The sequence below is a fragment of the Talpa occidentalis genome, unplaced genomic scaffold, assembly GCF_014898055.3.
Source record: "Talpa occidentalis isolate TD23 unplaced genomic scaffold, MPIMG_talOcc4v2.1 talOcc4.15, whole genome shotgun sequence".
Classification (NCBI taxonomy): Eukaryota; Metazoa; Chordata; class Mammalia; order Eulipotyphla; family Talpidae; genus Talpa; species Talpa occidentalis.
In genome coordinates, this window is record NW_023601543.1 from 36,723,552 (window position 1) to 36,742,042 (window position 18,491).

Genomic DNA, 18,491 nt, shown 5'->3' on the forward strand with positions numbered 1-18,491 from the left:
ATTTATGTGCAGGAAGTTGACTGGGGAAACCTCAACAATGAGATGGTCCTTCAAAGTTGTCCCAAATTAATTCATGGGCATCTACCAGTCATCTAAGTGGAACCCAAAGACAATTCCTGCAAAGTATCTTAGCTGTGAGTGGTCCACAGTCACTACTGCCAGCAGCATATTTTGGTCTTCAAGCATGCATCTACTATAGTAATCAAAAATATGTTTTCCTTAAAACAGATTTTGGGAGGCTAGCCTTTCATAAAATCTTAAATAATTCACAGATGCTAGAAGTTATCAATTCTGCTGATGGTTTGGTAAAACTAGACTTGAAAAGCACCTGGAACATGAGTAGACTGGGGGTAAAAGTGAGGGTGCACAGATGCTTGACTCCTAAATCAAGTACTTTAACAGCTTTATAAGTACTCTACCCCCACCACCCAAAATAATGTTGATAATTTATATTTTTTAGAACTTTTTAAATTTTATAAAAGTTTTCAGATTTATTTGCATAAAATAATTTAAGACCCTTACATAGTGAATATTTTTCAATAAACTGTATTTAACCATGCTTCCTTTTTTATTCTCAAATTTTTGTGTACCTTCCTTCTTTCTCAGTCTTACCAGATACTTGTTAACTTCATTAACCTTTTCAAACTGTTGTTTGACTTTGCAGATCATCTCTATTATTTGTTTTCGGCTTCATTAATGTTTGCACTTATCTTTGTCTCTGCTTCCCACCTTCTTTGGGTTGACTCCGTTCTTTGTCTAGTTCAAGTTCTGGTTCTTTACTTTTCCTGTTGGTTTACTTTTTGTTTTATTGTTATTACTATTAATGAGACAATATTGAGTTACATGAATATTGGTATTTTGGAAATCACTCATAGTTCACCACAACAGTGCATTGTACTCCCTCACTCTTTGTTCTCCATCCTTCCTCACCCTACCTACTTCAGTTTTATAGTTGCTTCAGTTTTATAGTCAGCTTTCAAGGGTTAGTTTTTAATGTTGTCCTTATCTTACCCTTTGTTTGGTTTCTCTATATTCCATACATAAGTGACACCATTCCTATTTGTCTTTCTCCTCCGACTTATTTCACTTAGCATTATCCCTCCTAGTTCCACCCATGTTGCCGAAAACAACATAGGTTTATCTTTTTGCTTTGGTGAGTAATATTCCATTGTGTATATACACCACATCTTCTTGATCCACTCATTTGTTTTGGGGCACTGAGGTTGTTTCCAGAGCTTGATTATTATAAACAGTGCTGCAATAAACACAGCAGTGCAAGTTTCATTTCAAATTAGTGTTTTTAGTTTTTCGGGTAGATGCCTAGGAGTGCAATTATGGCCAATTCACTTCTAATATTTTGAGAAAACTCCATACATCTTTCCATAGGGGCTGGGCCAGTTTAAATTCCCACCAACAGTATAGGAGGACTCCTTTTTTTCCTTATTCTTGCCAGCACTTATTGTTTTTGATCTTTTTTTATATGGGTCATTCTCACAGGTATGAAGTGGTATTTCATTGTGGTCTTGATTTGCATTTCCCTTGTAGTAAGTGATGATCAACATTTTTTCACTTGACCTATTTGCATGTTCTCTTTGGAGAAGTGCCTGTCTAGATTTTCTGTGCATTTTTTGGTTGCTTTGTTTTTTTGTTACATTGTATGACTTTTTTTTATATCTTTGATATCAGCCCCTTGTCAGATGTATGGTAAGAAAATATTTTCTCCCATTGAACAGACATTTCTTTAAAGAAGATATGCAAATAGCCAGTAAGCACATGAAAAGATGTTCAACATTACTCATTAGGGAAATGTAAATAAAAAGCACAATGAGATATCACTTTACTCCTATTATGATATTAAGAGCAATAGCAGATGACCAGAACAAATGCTTGTGAGGATGTAAGATTGGAACCCACATGCACAGCTGATGAGAATGTGAAATGATGCAACCATTTTGGAAAACAGTCTAGCAGTTCCTCAAGAAGTTACAAATAGAGTTACGATGTGACCCAGCTTATTCTGAAGAGAAATGAAAACATGTCCACATAAAAACTTGTACATAAATATTCATAGCCGCCTCATCACAGAGTAAAAAATTATCCAAATGCCCATCAAGTGATGAACAAGGAAAAATGTGGTATGTCCATACAATGTACTATACATCAGTCATAAAAAATGAATGTAGTAATAGTATAAAATCTGAAATCATAAATCATGTTATGCTAATGGAAGAAGTCAGTCACTAAAGACTACATAGTTATTATTCTATTTATATTAAATTTCCAGTCTAGGTAAATTTATGGAAACAGCATGTGCATTAGTGGTTGCCAGAGGCAAAGAAGGGGGAAAGGGAGGAAGAACAAACAAAACATAAAAAAAAAGTCATCGACAGCAACAAAATAGTAGGGGAATGAAATACCTCAATTTCATTAGTGGACATTTAAACCACACAAAATCAGAAGGAAACAACAGCTTTCACTGAGGAATTTGACCAGACTGACTTAGTAGATATTTACAGGACACTGAACCTTAAAAAGCTGAACTCATTCTTCTCAAGTGCACATAGATAACAACATGATGGACTGCAAAAAAACAAGTATGAACACATTCATGAAGACTGAAATGACATCAAGTAACTTCTCTCATCACAATGACATCAAACTAGAAATCAACCACTAAAAGAAAGAAGGAAAAACCAAAAATACATAGAGAATAAACAAGATGCTCCTGAATGACTATTGGAGTAACAAAAAAATCAAAAGAAACATTGAAAAATACATGGAAACACAAAAATGAAGACACGAGCTACCAGAACCTACTGATATAACAAAAGAAGTACTACGAGGAATGTCTATAACAATAAAGACCTAATTAATAAAGCAAGAAAGATGTCAATAAACATACACCTTAAGGAACCAGATAAAGAAGAATAATACAAAAAGTCACTAGAAAGAAATCAATAATAAAAATTGGACTGAAAATAAACCAAAGAGAAAAAAAGACAGTACAATAGGATAATGAATGCAAAAGCTGGTTCTTCAAAAAGATAATCAAAATAGACAAGCAATTGCTAGGCTCACTAAAAACTAGGGAGAAAGCTCTAATAAACAGAATTAGAAATAAAGGACAAGTTACAGCAAACATCTCAGAAATACAAAGGATCATAACAGAGTTTGTTGAACATATTTATGCTAATGAATGGAGTAATCTAGAAGGAATGGACACATTTTTAGAAGTATACCACTTTTCAAGACTGGATCAGAAAGAATTGAAAACCTGAATGGGCCAATTATAAGGAAGGAAATTGAAATAGTAATCAAAAAGATTCCAAATAAACAGAAGCCCAGTAGGGGTTTCACTATCAAACTTTTAATCAACTAAACAATACTTAAGCTTCCCAAACTCCTCCCAAAAAAAAACTGTAGAAGAAGGAGTCAACCTTACTCTGATAACAAAAGTAGACATGGATAGCACAAAAAAATAATACAGACCAATATAACTGATGAACATACATATAAAATACTGCAATAAAATCTTAGGAAATCAGGTTCAACAATATATTAAAAGGACCAAGAATCATGGCCAAGCGGGATTTATTTCAGGGATGCAAGGCTGATTCAACATAAGCAAATAAATGTAACACACCACATCAACAAAAGTAGTGAGCATATCATCACTAGATGCAGAGAAAATATCTGACAATAGTCAATATCCATTTATGATAAAAATTCTCAAAAAAGGGGAATAGAAGAAATATACCTCAACATGAAAAAATAATTATATGACAAGTTCAACTAATATACGCAATAATATTAAATCTTTTTATTAAAAATTGTAATCTTTTTCTCTAAGATCAGGTACAAGCAATATTATTCAAGATAGTATTAGAAGTCCTAGCTAGAGCAATCAAGCAACAGAAACATGTAAAAGGAATCCAAATTGGGAAAGAAGAAATAAACTATCACTATTTGGAAATAACATAATATACTTAGAGAACCTCAACAAATCCACTAAAAAACTACTATAAACAATAAATCAATACAGTAAAGTGGCAGGTTACAAAATCAACATACAAAAATCTGTTGTGTTCCTATATGAAAATAACAAGCTAGAATAGCAAGAAGAATACAATTCCACTTACAGTACTATAAAAAGAATTAAACAGGGCCTCCCCTGGTGGCACAGCGGTTGAGTGCTGGGCTGCGAAGCTGCCTGCAGCCTCAGCAGCGCCGGTTCGATCCCCAGCTACCGGCAAGGGTCCGACATGGCGCGCAGACCTCTTCTGCTGCCTGCTGCTCCCCTCAGCATTGTATTTCGTCAGTCTGCCTGTTCTGTTCCCCGCTCTGGCTCTGGTGAATTCTCTTACCCTCCCGTGCTTGTATAAATAAATAAATCTTTAAAAAAAATTAAAATAAAATAAAAAGAATTGAACATCTAGGAGTAGACCTAACAAAGGAGATGAAAGACCTGTACAGTAAAAATTGTAAGAGTATTAAAAAAATAGCGGAAGACACAAAAAAATGTAGAAATATTATTTTCACTTTCCCATAATCCTTAATCCTGAGCTCTGCATTCAGCCAGTGGCTTTCAGAGTCCAGATATTTCATAAAGGTTAGGAAGAGATTTCATAAATATTTCACTGTTTGTGAAATATTTTTTATCTAAAAAATACAATAAAATAAGCTTTCATATTTAACATATAAATAAGACTGGAACCCTCACTGGGCCTATAGAACCAAAAGGTACATGAGATATCTTAAGGGAAAAATAGGATATTTATAATGCATATTTGTTCACTATCAGTGTGTTGCAATATACTGCAGTTTACATGTACACAGTTGAGTGGATTTATAGGTTATTTTATGTAGTTTAAACTAAGTCAAGCCTCAAATGAGTGTAAAAGTGGCTTTAAAAGATTCTTGCAAAAGTAATACATTGGGGATGATAGGAAAATATCAATACAAGCACAAAGGAATAAGAAAATGCTAGACTGTTATTTCTCCTACTCATAAGTCTAAGCCTTTCATCAGTCATATTATATGGTAAAATATTATATGGTAACAAAAATCTAAGGCTGATAAGAACCTGACAGAACAAGGCTAAAACATATTAAATAACTACTTGAAATATGGATCCATATCAATAATCAATGATGAATCTCACTTTATATGCATATTACACTTTAAAATATTAGCTAATGATAGGCTAATGTCATCTCAAATTAGCAGATTATTTAAAGTCTGAGTGTTCAGAGCATGAGGAAACATCCTTCAAACTGTTCACCATTAATTAGAATCATGCGGTACTCAATCAGTACCTTAGTGAAATTTTGTAAATCTTTTCATTTATTTTTTCTTTTTTATATCATTGTTCATTTTTAAACAATATTCGCTTCCCCCCACCAATATAATGGCACATGTTTTGAAGCCTCTTAGTATTTTTTTCTTAAATAGCAAAAGACAAAAGATCTTATGACATTGGGGAAACACTTGGGAGAAGCAGTTTAAATAATACATATAAAACAAAATAACAGTAACTTAAAACATTCCTTTGTCAGCAAGTACTAATAGATCACAAAAATGACTACTGAAAAATTGTTAAAACAGATATTAGAAAAATCACTCAGTGTGGGAGGTTTATCACACAGTTGAATGAAAATACAGATGCTTTTTTTAAACACCTCAGTTTATATCTCTTGCTACATTGTATCAATAATGAAATATAGAAACCTTCTATATTTGTAAAATATGGAAAAAGTCAATGTAAAAGTCAATTCATTGCAAGAAAGAAGTTAAATTACAGAGAGTGCTACAAAGAGTCAAGAATGTAACTATTTTTTTTTGTTTGTTTTTAATAAAACCAAGGCACCCGCACCCAATGTGATCTCCAGCTCTTCCCTGTTATGGCCAAAGAAGGCTGGCTCCTGAATATATACCTCACAGCCTTTTCAGATGGGTGTCCCCAGACTGCTTCAGAAAGCCTGTTGCAGCCACCTCTCCATCCACATCACCCCTTACTTCCTCTTCCCATTCAACCTCCAGGCCAGAACCTAACCAGAGACAGCAAGTAACCCCAGTGAGCAGAGATTGCAGGGCAGGCCAATAATAGTCTTTTGTGCCTTCCTTGGGGAGTAGGGAGTGGTGCCCACCAGCACGCTGAGGATACCCTGAATTGATTTTAGAAGGCCTGAGAAGCCAGAATGATACCTAGCTTATGTAGCCCTAAGATTGAAAGTAGCCCCAGTGAGCTCAGCCTTCCGAACAAAGGGCATCCCTATTACTTGTGACTAGTGTGAGTCAGCAGTGGTACCTGCTCTCTATAGAGTACTCTCTCAGACTTTCTCTGAAACTCCCAGAATGATACAATTAGAGAGTGCAGGAATCTTAGGGATAAAACCTAAACTAGCAAAATGAGCAGACAGAAAATGCACAATTCCTTGCAACTTGAGACCTCCGGGGAACATGACCCTACAAGGAAAGAATAACCCTTTAGAATCCAACAACAAAGATGTCTTGCTATCGGAGAGTTCAAAATTGCCATGATATAGAAATTAAAAGAAATGGAAGAAAATTCAGGAAGCAAATGAATGTCAAGAGAAATAAAATTAATGAAAATAGAAATCAAAGATTTAAACAAGGGGGTAGAATTTTTGAACAGAAGTAAATGAAACTGAAGTCAAAATATAGTCTAAAAGATTAATGAAACCAAAAGCTAAAGCTGGTTCTTTGAAAAAACAAACAAAATAGACAAACCCCTATCTAGGCTCACAAAGAAAAAAAAAAAAAAAGAAAACTCAAATGTATCAGAAGTGAAATAGGAGGGCCTCCCCGGTGGCGCAGTGGTTGAGCGCTGGGTTGCAAAGCTGCCCGCAGCCTCTGCAGTGCCGGTTCAATCCCCGGCTGCTCCCGGCCACCGGAGGAGGGTCCCACATGGCGCGCAGACCTCTCCTCAGCAGTGTACCTCGGTCCTTCTACCTGTTCTGCTCCCCGCTCTGGCTCTGGTGAATTCTCTCACCCTCCCGCGCTTCTGACTGTACCCAGTGCTTGTATGAATAAATAAATAAATAAATAAATAAATAAATAAATAAATCTTTAAAAAAAAAAAGAAATGAAATAGAAGTTACAAAAGACATCTCAGAAATACACAGGATCATAAGAGATTAATTTGAACATCTGTATGCCAGTAAATTCAATAACCTAGAAAAAATGGACAAATTCCTAGAAATATGCAATCTCCAAAAACTGAATCAGGAAGAAATAAAAAGCCACAAACAGACTGATCACAACAAAGGAAATTGTAACACTAATCAAAATTTTCCAAAAAACCAAAAGTCTGGGGTCACATAGTTTTACTAGTGATTTCTACCAAACTTTCAAACACAAATACTTATCCTTCTCAAACTCTTCCAAAAGTTGAGAAAGAATTATAACTTCCAAGCACATTTAATGAGACTAACACCACTCTTACACCAAAAGCAGACAAAGAAATCACAATAAAAGATAACAATAGACCAATCTCTGTTGAAAATAGATGCAAAAATGCTTATCAAAATCTTAGCACAGTGAATTTAATAATGCATCAAAAAGATTATATACCATGACCAAGTGAGATTTATTCCAGGGATGCAAGGGTGGTTCAAGTTCTAAAACATAATCAATGTAATTCACTACATCAACAAAAGGAGACTAAAATCACATGGTCATATCAATGCTGAGGAAGCATTTGATAAGACCCCACATGAATTTATGATAAAAACTCTCAAAAAATTAGGATAGATAAAATATCCCTCCTCATAATAAAGGCCATATATGACAAATCCACAGCTAACAACATGCTCAATGGTGACTGACTAAAATCTTTCCCTCTAAGATCTGGTACAAGACAAAGATGTTCACATTCAACACTACTATTCAACATAGCATTGGAAGATCTATCTAGAGCAATTAGACAAGAGAAAGACATAAAAAGGAATTCAAAGTGGGAAAGTACACTATCACTACTTACAGATGACTTGATAATATACATTGAAAACCACTAAAAACTAATTGAAACAATGAATCAGTACAATAAAATGGCATTTACAAAATATTAGTAGCATTCCTATATATAAACAATGACCCAGAGGTAAAAGAAATCAAGCAAACAATCCCAATTACAACCTTATCAAAAATAATTAAATATCTAGGAGTAAACTTAAGAAAGGAGGTGACGAACATGAACAATGAAAAGTAGAAGACATTGCTAAAAGAAATAGAAGACACAAAGAAACCAAAAGATATTCCCTGCTCATAGATTGGCAGAATTAACATTGCTGAAATTCCACCTTAGCCAAATGCACAGATTCAATGCAATACCTACCAAGGGTTCAATGGTATTTTTCAAAGAAATAGAACAAACATTACTGACATTCATATAGACACACACACGCACACACAAAGACCAAATAGCTGAAGCAATTCTAATAAAAATGAACGGTGGTCTTAAACTCCCAAACCTGAAACTATACTATAAAATGATAGCAATTAAAACAGTATGGTATTGGAATAAATAGAGACACACAGAACAATAGATTACAGACCCTAGAAATTAATCCACATATCTATGGGCAGTTTAATCTATGGCAAAGGAACCAAGAGTATTTCAACGAATGGTGTTGAGAATGCTGGACAGTCATATGAAAAAGCACGAAATGAGATTACCATCTCACACCTCAAACAAAAATTAACTCAAACTGGATTAAAGACGTTGATGTGGGTCTCCTCTGGTGGCGCAGCGGTTGAGCAATGGGTTGCGAAGCTGCCCGCAGCCTCTGCAGCGCCGGTTCGATCCCCGGCCGCTGGCGAGGGTCCCACATGGCACAACAGACCTCTCCTGCCACGCCCACTGCTCCCCTCGGCAGTGTATTTCAGTAAATCTGCCTGTTCTGTTCCCCACTCTAGCTCTGGTGAATTCTCTCACCGTCCCATGCTTCTGACTGTACCCAGTGCTTGTATAAATAAATAAATAAATCTTAAAAAAAAAAAAAGATGTTGATGTAAGACATGAAATCATAAAAAACATAAGAAAATCACTTCACAACATTGGCTTTAGTGATATCTTTGTGGATTCATCCTGAACAGCAAGAGAAAAAACAAATGGGATTACCTCCAATTAAAAAGGTTCTGCACAGCAATAGAAACTCTCTTTAAAACAAAAAGACACCCTACTGAATAGGAGAAAATATTTGCACATCATACATCTGAAAATGGGCCAAATTCAAGATCTATAAAGGACTCATACAACCCAAGTAAAAGAAAACAAATAACCCAATCAATAAATGGTCAGAATGGCTAAACAGACATTTCTCCATGGCCAAGAGGCATGAGGTATTAAAGAGGTATTAAAGGCCAAGAGGTATTAAAGTATTCATCATAACTTTTAATTGGGAAATGCAAATCAAAACCACAATGAGATACCATTTCATACCCATCAGAATGGATCATATAAAAAATTCCAGGAAAAAGTGTTTACAAGGATATATAAAATAATCAAACCCTAGTACACCATTGTTGGAAATGTAGACTAATGCAGCCCTTATTGAAAACAATGTGGAGATTTCTCAAAATCCATTAAAAGTAGATCCACCATACAATCCAGCAACTCCACTCCTAGGTATCTAACCAAAGAATACAAAAACACTAATTTGAAGAAATGTTCACTGCAGCATTATTTACAATAGCCAAGTTATTAGATTAAGAAAATCTGGTATATATGCATAACAGAATACTAATCAACTAAAGAAAGAGATGGAGTCTTGTCATTTGTGGCAACTTAGATAGAACTGGAGGTGATTATGCTAAGCAAAATAATTCATAAGGAGAAAGACAAATATTGTATGGTTTCACTTATATGTTGACCAGAGAGAAAGGAAACAAAGGATCAGCCAAAACCAAACCAGTAACAAACTCTAGAAATGTGTTAGTAAAATAAAGCTACCAAAGAAGAGAGGGGAGAGTGAAAGTAATGAGTACATGAGCAATGAGTATGGTGGAAAACTAGATGCCTTGGGGGAGAGAGTTCCTGGTGACATACATCTGAACAGGATTGATCCTATGCCTCTGAATCTCTTTAGTGCTGTACAACAGTAATATCTCAATAACATAGAGTAAAATAAATACATAAATAAAATCACATTGCATGCAAAATATAAAAATAAAACCAAGGTATTAAAATATAGTAAAATATGTACAATCTTTTGCAATTATAAAGGAAGTGAGCATGAAGATATGTTTTACCTTACAGATGTGATTAACTCAAAACTATGTAAAACTGCTGAAATTCAGGATGACTTGGGTATTTTTCATTCACAAAAAGTAATCCCTTGACAACTTAAGAAACCACTCAAATGAACTTCATTCTTGGAAAAGACACATTGGCAGACGTGTCAGCCATTGGGCAGACCCAAGTTTCCAAGTCAGTTCCCTTCACCCTTGTTTCTCTCACCTCTTCCTCCTCCTTCTAGGTATGAGACGTGGTATCTGGAATGGATGTGAGTACACAAACACATCTGCACATTATGAATATGGAAGGAAAATGGAAAGAGCTCATATCCCTGAGGACATTTGTTGAAGCCCACTTTTTAAAGCCCAGTTTGAATTTATTCAATAAAAACACAATAAACACATAAGACAATACTCCCAAGTAGTTGCCAGAACAACTGACTGTCATCCAGGATACCTGTCAGCAGGATACCTTTGCTTGATTCATGGGTCATACTGAGTAATGTTAATACAATGATTTATTAAGCATTTCTAATGGTATTATTTTTCCACTAGAACCTGCATAGCTTTGTCAGATTTATGTTTCAACCATAATAGATTAGACCAAAGAGAAAGGAAGCACAATGAACTATGGTGGTGGACTATGGGTAATTAGATGGAGGGCACCCTACCATGGCAATACCTGAGGGGGAAAATCCAAATGTTACCGCAATTAAAATAATAGATTATAATTTAAAAAAATAAAATGAACTTGGAACTAAAGCTAATTCCTATGTTTTTAACAAGATATAAAATCTAGTGATACATTAACATTGCTCTCATTAAAAAGTTATTAATCCTGGGGCCTCCCTTGGTGGTGCAACAATTGAGCGTTGGGCTGCGAAGCTGCCTGCAGCCTCTGCAACACCAGTTTGATCCCCGGCCACCGGCAAGGGTCCCACATGGTGCGCAGACCTCTCCTGCCTCACCTGCTGCTCCCCTCAGCAGTGTATTTCATCAGTCTGCCTGTTCTGTTCCCTGTTCTGGCTCTGGTGAATTCTCTCACCCTCCCACGCTCTGACTGTACCCAGTGCTTGTATAAATAAATAAATCTTAAAAAAAAGTTATTAATCATGATAGCAAAAGTTTGTACCATTAATAAATAAAATGAACTTATTAAGTCATTTTAAAATGGTCTTTTCATGTTTTTCTCATATTTTACTGTCTAAATTTTATAATGTGCATAGTATTAGAACAGATATAGATATATATATATATATATATACACACACACACATACATACATATATAATTTTTAGATAACATGTAGTGAGGTTACTTTGCACAAACACATTTCTTCCAACAAGATAAAAAATCAAGATTTAGAGACCACTACACTAGTCCAGAGGTTTATAACCTTTTTCTTATAAGGATCAGACAGTAAATGTTTTTAGGCTTTGCTTTGTGGGGCACAGTCTCAGTATCAATTATTCAATCGAGCAGTTGTAGCACATTTGTTTACATATTATAGTGATATTTCATCAACAAATGGTCATGTCTGCATTTAACAAAATGCTGAATTTCATATAATTTTCATGTGTTCTGAAACAGCCTTCTTTTGATTTATTTTTTTAGGCACTTAAAAATATACAAATACCGGATGGTCTCACTCATAGCAGGAATCTAGAAAACCTAAATAAGGGACCAGGAAAAAGAATAACCATAAGAAAGAAAAAATCAAAATCAACAAACAACTATGAACCAGAGACACACTGGGGGGGGGGGCGGAGAAAGTGGGGATTGGGGTCAAAAAATAGGGGGGTTTCAATTGTACGGGGAATATAAAAATAAAATTTTAAAAAATACACAAATATTTTTACCTCATGAGCTATACAAAATAAAATTGTAGAAGCAGGGATAGCACCTTACCTTTATGTCTCCTGAACATAAGAAAGAGCTGTCATTCAGTGGAGAGTTGTCAAATTTCTCTTTGACACAGAAATTTTCTTTGATTTTCTTTTCTATAATTACTCCTATGTTCTGTGGTATCAACCCTATCAGAACATTATCTTCTTGACAGCAAAGATTTTCTTTGCATCGATCTCTGCTATCTCTCCTCAAGAGCTTAGAATAGTACCTGGCATATGAAATGCACTGGATCTTGATGAATTAAGTTGTTCAAATTTTGAGAATGTTTTAATGCCAATAAACAAAGACCAAAAATTCAGAAATGGCGCTAGGTTTCACAGCATTTGCAGGTATTTCCTGTTTCCTCCCTGAGCTCTGCACTGGGATAAATACCCACAGTATCCTACTTACAGCTGTCCTAATACTGCAGAAATCATTTGTTTTGCTTGCATGTCTCCTTAACTAAACTCTAGGTGTTACATTCATATTTGTTCCACCAGTATGTAATATATGACATGGTACATAACACATCAAAAATGGTTGTGAAAATGCATTCATGGCAACACTAGCAGAAAAAAGATATTTTGGAAAATATTTTTATGTATAAACCAAGAGCACAGGCAGCAAACTGTGAAGCTTACCAGCTTCAATTTGCAAACTTAGATCCTTTCATTCCTCTTCCTGAGATTCTTATACTATATTCCCTCAGTTGTGAATCTTCTGTGAGACTTACGTGCAGCAATTACCTATCAGACCTCTGGGTAAGTTTTGTTCCTCCTTTATATGCCTTTTCCTAAGAGTCTACGTAAGAAAATGAAATATATTCTCTAGAAATGATGCTGGTATTCTCAATTGAATGAAATAGAGTAAGGGTATTGCTAAAGATGTATACAGTGGAAATCATGCTGTCTAGAAATTTTCTAAAGATCTAGTCATTTCTGAAAAAAAATATTTCCACTACTAATTATAGACTTTAAGACCTATTTTACCAATAATTTTTTGGCTAGTAACTTAACCGTTAATTAAAATTACTTACATTGAGATCACTAAAAGGTTCTCACCCAAGATAACCAACTCTTAAAAGACTGGGGTTAGGTGAAAAAGAAACCCATTATTGCTGTTAGGGAGAGAAAATATGCTTGGATTAAAGTATAACTCTGGGGCCCAAAGTCAATATTCTCTCTAAATGGAAAGACAAAAGTGGAAGAACAAAAATTAGAAACCTTGGGATTATTTATGACAGTTCTAGCAGATGGCATACAGGATAGATAATTCAGTATCTATTGTATATCACTATACTATCATTTAATTATGCTAAATATGCAAAATATATTTATATAAATTGCTGAATAGAAACAACGTATTAAAACATCACATTTGCATATGTAGTCATATATTAAACATTGCCTTTAATAAATGAGGCTCAAATAAAGTGTGTTCAAAATTCAATCACAAATCATCACTAGTCTCATCTTTGGCACATTAATTGCCAATGTTAGAACACAATCCTTATTGACTTATCTATATAAATACAATGTCATCAAAGTAAGATGGGACTATACTCAATAGATCCTGTGAAACCTAATAAAAATTAAATTACAAGTTGAATTTAAAGGAAGTGTCTATATGTATATATTTAAGCTTAAAATAGAAATTCCTTCTCCATTTACTAAAGAAAATTTTCATACAAATATCAATAATATTCAAAAGAAAACACAAGTGTCCAGACACACTTCTCTACTTGCTATGATTGAATTAATTCAGTTTGGATAAAAGCAAACTAACATTATTAAATATTTAATAGCCTCTAAATATTACACAAAATGTATAAAAATAAGTTCAGGCACTCTCAGTAAGCTAAAAGGCTTTGAAATTTAAAATGCTGAAGTTATTCAATTATAGCATTATTATTAAAGTAAGAAGGAGGAGCTATTTCACCAATCCTATTCAGAGGCAATACAAAATATCTCTGATTAAAATGAAAAAGGTTAAAACCTCATTCAAATTTGAGTTAAATATAATGTATAATACATTTTTGTAGTTCAGTCACCTTTTAAAGTTAACAACAAAAAATAAAAGCTGCATTGCTGTTTTCATCCTGCTACCTTTACCCATTTGTGGAAGATTTGAAAACATGACTCTGAGTAAGAGAGGGGAACAGGAATCTTTTTTGTTGTTCTAGTTTGGAACACGACTCTTAAAGAGCAAGAATAATTTATACCATGCAGTTAATTATAAAAATCATATAAAAACAAGTAGGCTGTGATCATATTCTTTTTTTTTAAAGATTTATTTATTTATTTTATACAAGAACTGGGGTACAGGTCAGAAGCGTGTGAGGGTGAGAGAATTCACCAGAGCCAGAGCTGGGAGCAGAACAGGCAGACGGACGAAATACACTGCTGAGGGGAGCAGTGGGTGAGGCAGGAGAGGTATGCTGCGCCACGTGGGGTTCTCCCTGGCCGACGGGGAATCGAACCGGCGCTGCAGAGGCTGCGGACAGCTTCACAGCGCGGCGCTCAACTGCTGCGCCACCTGGGAGGTCCGGCTGTGATCATATTCTAAGTATAAAATTCAGTTTGCAAACTAATGAAGACATGATAGTAATAAATAGCATGTGCTTCATAAAAGTAAACAGTCATCTAAAGTTTCAAATGTGGTCTTTAAATCTGTCAATGATAGCCACTGACACCATTACCATTAGAAGATCTGTCTATAATTGCTTCATTTAGTATCTACAAATGAAAAGCTATATACCAATGCATAAACTAGATGTCAGAGTCAATGAACATTAATAATCTACCAATACGCCAGTGCGGTAAAGCCTAACCATTCAAATCTTTCAGTTAACTGGACTCATTCCAAGATTTTACTTAGATGTAGTCAAGTGATTTTTAAAATGAACTATTAGTAATTAAATAAGTTATAGTAGTCTAATAAAAGAGTTAATAACTTTAAAAAAACATGTCTTGCAGTAATTTCAGATTTAGTCCAATATCCCCTGCTATCTACATCTACAAGCCTGTATAGTGAGAATGTTTGTGGACAGATATGATCTTAAGGTATAACCGGAGTTTCAATTATCAGAGTAAAATGGGATTATATTTGAATATTGTCTTTTCTTATTTAAATCTTTCAACAAAAGACTCACTGAAATATAACATTACCCAGAAATTCCAAATAATAAACTGTATAACTGTAGTAGCCATTTTAAGGCCATTTATTTCCTGTCAAGCATCTCATACACTATTACTATTTGTAACATGGTACAATTTTATGCAAATATTTGAAATGTCTTACAGTCCATGGTATGTTATTCTAAAACATATCTATAGTGTTTAAGCCAAATGACCTAAATATTTGTAGTACTATAAAATTTAAAAACTGATCAACAGAAATAGCACAATAAAGGGTGAAAATTTTTAAAAATTAAGATTATCATAATAGTCATCAAGTAGGACAAGATCATCTATTTCATTATTTGTATAATGAAAGACAGCCATAAGAGGTGAAATAAAAAAGGGAAATTTCATATCTGGAAATCTATTTCTATATTTCAGAATCAGAATAAATGAAGTATCTTCTTCCACTCAGCTTTTTTTTTTTTTCCACTCAGCTTTGATAATGGCATTTTAACAGTTTTCCATCAATAAATTATTGTCTTCTTTCTTTTCAAGTAGTACTTTATAAAAAGTGATTACAGACAACTTTCCATCATCATTAAGGAATAATGCACCCCAAGCTAGCTTTACCTACTACCTGATGAACCCTAAGTTGCCTTTACTTCCACTCAGTATGCATGGCAGGAAGACATTAATTTTATTTTTAGCTTAAGGCAATTTTACTAAAGATCAATTTACCCAAAAAAGGTCATTTTTTTGGGGGGGGGGGATCTTCATATACCTAAACAAAGTTCCAGCTCTGGAACTCACTACAGTAGGCAAGTTATAGAATCAATTTATTAAGATTCTCTCTAAGCTTTAATTTCTTTTTATGAAAATGGAGTGTAGTTATGTTGCCTACTATATGGCAATGTCATAAAGATCAACTAAAATAACTCATATACACTATATAGTTACATGCCTGGCCCATACATGCACAGCAAATGAAAGATATGACTATTCATAAAATAACCTGTTTATTATAAATTTATTACAAACTAAAGATAATATAGAAAATATACAATGTTCAAGGTACAAGTAGACTTCTTTTGAGGCAGAGTAGAGACATATAAAATGACTGTCTGAAAACATATGTGCCAACTTGGAGCTTTGGAAAAGGAATGTTTTAGAATCATTTGCAGGGAAATTGTGGATTAGAATAGACAAATCCTATCTAAAATAGGGTAGGAAGAAGACCAATTAGAAGGCTTTTTCAGTAGCCCACAGGAAGATGATCAGTTAGGAGGCTATTTTAGTAGACCACACACACAAAAAAAGAACAAATAGAGAATGATATTGTCCAAACAAGGGCAAGAACAGTTAGAGGACAACTGTAAGAGTCATTATGAAAGCAGAAACAATGGGGTTGGGCAAGGAAGGATGGCCTGTACTGTTAAATTTAGCTGAACTGGAGTATGGCAATGCCACTGATGAAAGCAAAGAATTATTTCAATACTATAAAATTAGTAACCAATTGGTCAGTAGTTTAAAGCAGTGAGTATAATCTGAGTGATGTTTTGGTTGAAGAGAAGGAAATTTCAAAAGATTAAGAGTGTTAACAGTATCAAGGAATGTTTCTGCTCCCTTTATTATTATTTTATCATTTGGGAATGATTAAGGCAACCAAGTGGTAAATGGACGGGCAACATAGGTGACCAGGAAATATTGACAATTGAAGGAAGAACAGAAATGTATTTGACAAAGGAATGGAATGCATTAAGCATTTATAAAATTAATTATACAGAAAGTTTATAGGCCAGGCACTGTCCTTGAGGAATATCATGTCCTTTGTCCTAAAAATAACTTATATAAGGAAGCTCCTCATATCTTTGTATAATTATGGGAAATAAAGTTTAGAAGGGTTATATAACCTTTGCAAAGTAATGCAATTACTAGAATAGTTAGAAGTCAAACCCAAGTCTAAATGATCCCAAAGTTGAAGTTCTTAACTACTACAAAATACATGCTCTATAAAATTAGGGGGAGGGGGAAGGGGAAGAAGTATAGGCTATTTTGTCTCTGAGAAGAATTTCAGAATTAAAGATCTTAGATGATATGGAATTATTCCAAAGAATGACACAAACTAAGGTATGGTCATTCCTACAATTAGCTAAATATATAGATGCAGAGGTCAGAGTTTAGGAAATCAGAAACTAAGGGGAAAAATACAATGAAGGGGTTATCAAAATAATAGTTGAAATCACCAAAATGATTAGAAAGGGAAAAGTCAAAAGGACAGCCAAGTGGTATCATCATTAGGCAAAGTCAGCAGATAATAGATTTCACAAATAAAAAGCTATTGAAAAATAGTTCAAAAATGATGGCATGGAAGGAGCAGCAGGAAAAGGAGGGAGTGTTGAAGAAAGTGGAATACCAGGACTTGGGCAGGGGACAAGACAAATGCCAGCTGTGGCTAGTTATAGGAATTAGTCAAGGAAAAGTTTAAAGGTAAAGAGAATTTGTATTCATTAAACAACTTTTAGCAAATATTTATTGAAGTCCTATTAACTCTTCCAGACACCGGAAGGACCAGAGGCTCCACAATGGGCAGCATAAAAGGGTCTAGATTTTCAGCAATTTTTAACCCTTTATTTTGGTGTGGGTGAAGAGACCTTTGAAACTCTTATGGCCCCTTAATACTAGATTACTAGACATCCACACACAAAAAAAAAATCTATAATGCTAAGTGGGATAGAATTGCAAATGAATGAATCATTAATCAGAATTCCCAGTTGTTCTCTGGTCAAGCAAATCAATATAATATGACCCAATGCCTCATCTCTCCTCCTTCCTACCTTTAACTGCTGGATACTCAAGATATTATATTTATTATCTAAGAAATAAGCTACACCATAAGCTGTAAACTATAAGAAACATTCTACAAAACGTTGGTTGTAAAAATCATTGTCACTAAAACAAACTTGAATGGATTAATTTCTCTGTTCTATTTTTTTACCCTCTATCCTCCCAACTCTGTTTCACATACCCAACAAGATACCTTGTACTGTTTTCAGAAAGGTAAACTTAGGCCTATTTTGTTTTATAGAAACAGAAACACAAATGGGTTAATTAAAAAATCAATTCAACGTGCCAGACACTAGTAAATACTGGAGAACAAAAATAAATAAAACAGCCCAGGCTATTAGCAGTGCATAGTGGCAGATATAGATAGGTAAGGATGGTTTA

General features: G+C 34.4%; 2 protein-coding genes across 4 annotated transcripts in view; both read right to left on the minus strand.

Moving 5' to 3' along the window:
* Positions 1-18,491, minus strand: part of LOC119245581 (protein diaphanous homolog 2) — a 711,837-nt gene that overhangs the window by 463,047 nt on the left and 230,299 nt on the right. The gene's annotated exons all lie outside the window — the stretch shown is intronic.
* LOC119246038 (protein diaphanous homolog 2-like) overlaps positions 10,453-18,491 on the minus strand; it is a 62,821-nt gene continuing 54,782 nt past the window's right edge. For 2 of the 3 annotated variants that reach the window (XM_054695653.1, XM_054695651.1), the window contains one exon: positions 14,464-14,705. In XM_054695653.1, coding sequence (XP_054551628.1) covers positions 14,664-14,705 — 42 coding nt within the window. In that variant the 3' untranslated portion in view covers positions 14,464-14,663. Of the gene's footprint in view, positions 10,516-14,463; positions 14,706-18,491 lie in introns of those variants that run through there. The other variant, XM_054695652.1, reaches the window with a different exon arrangement.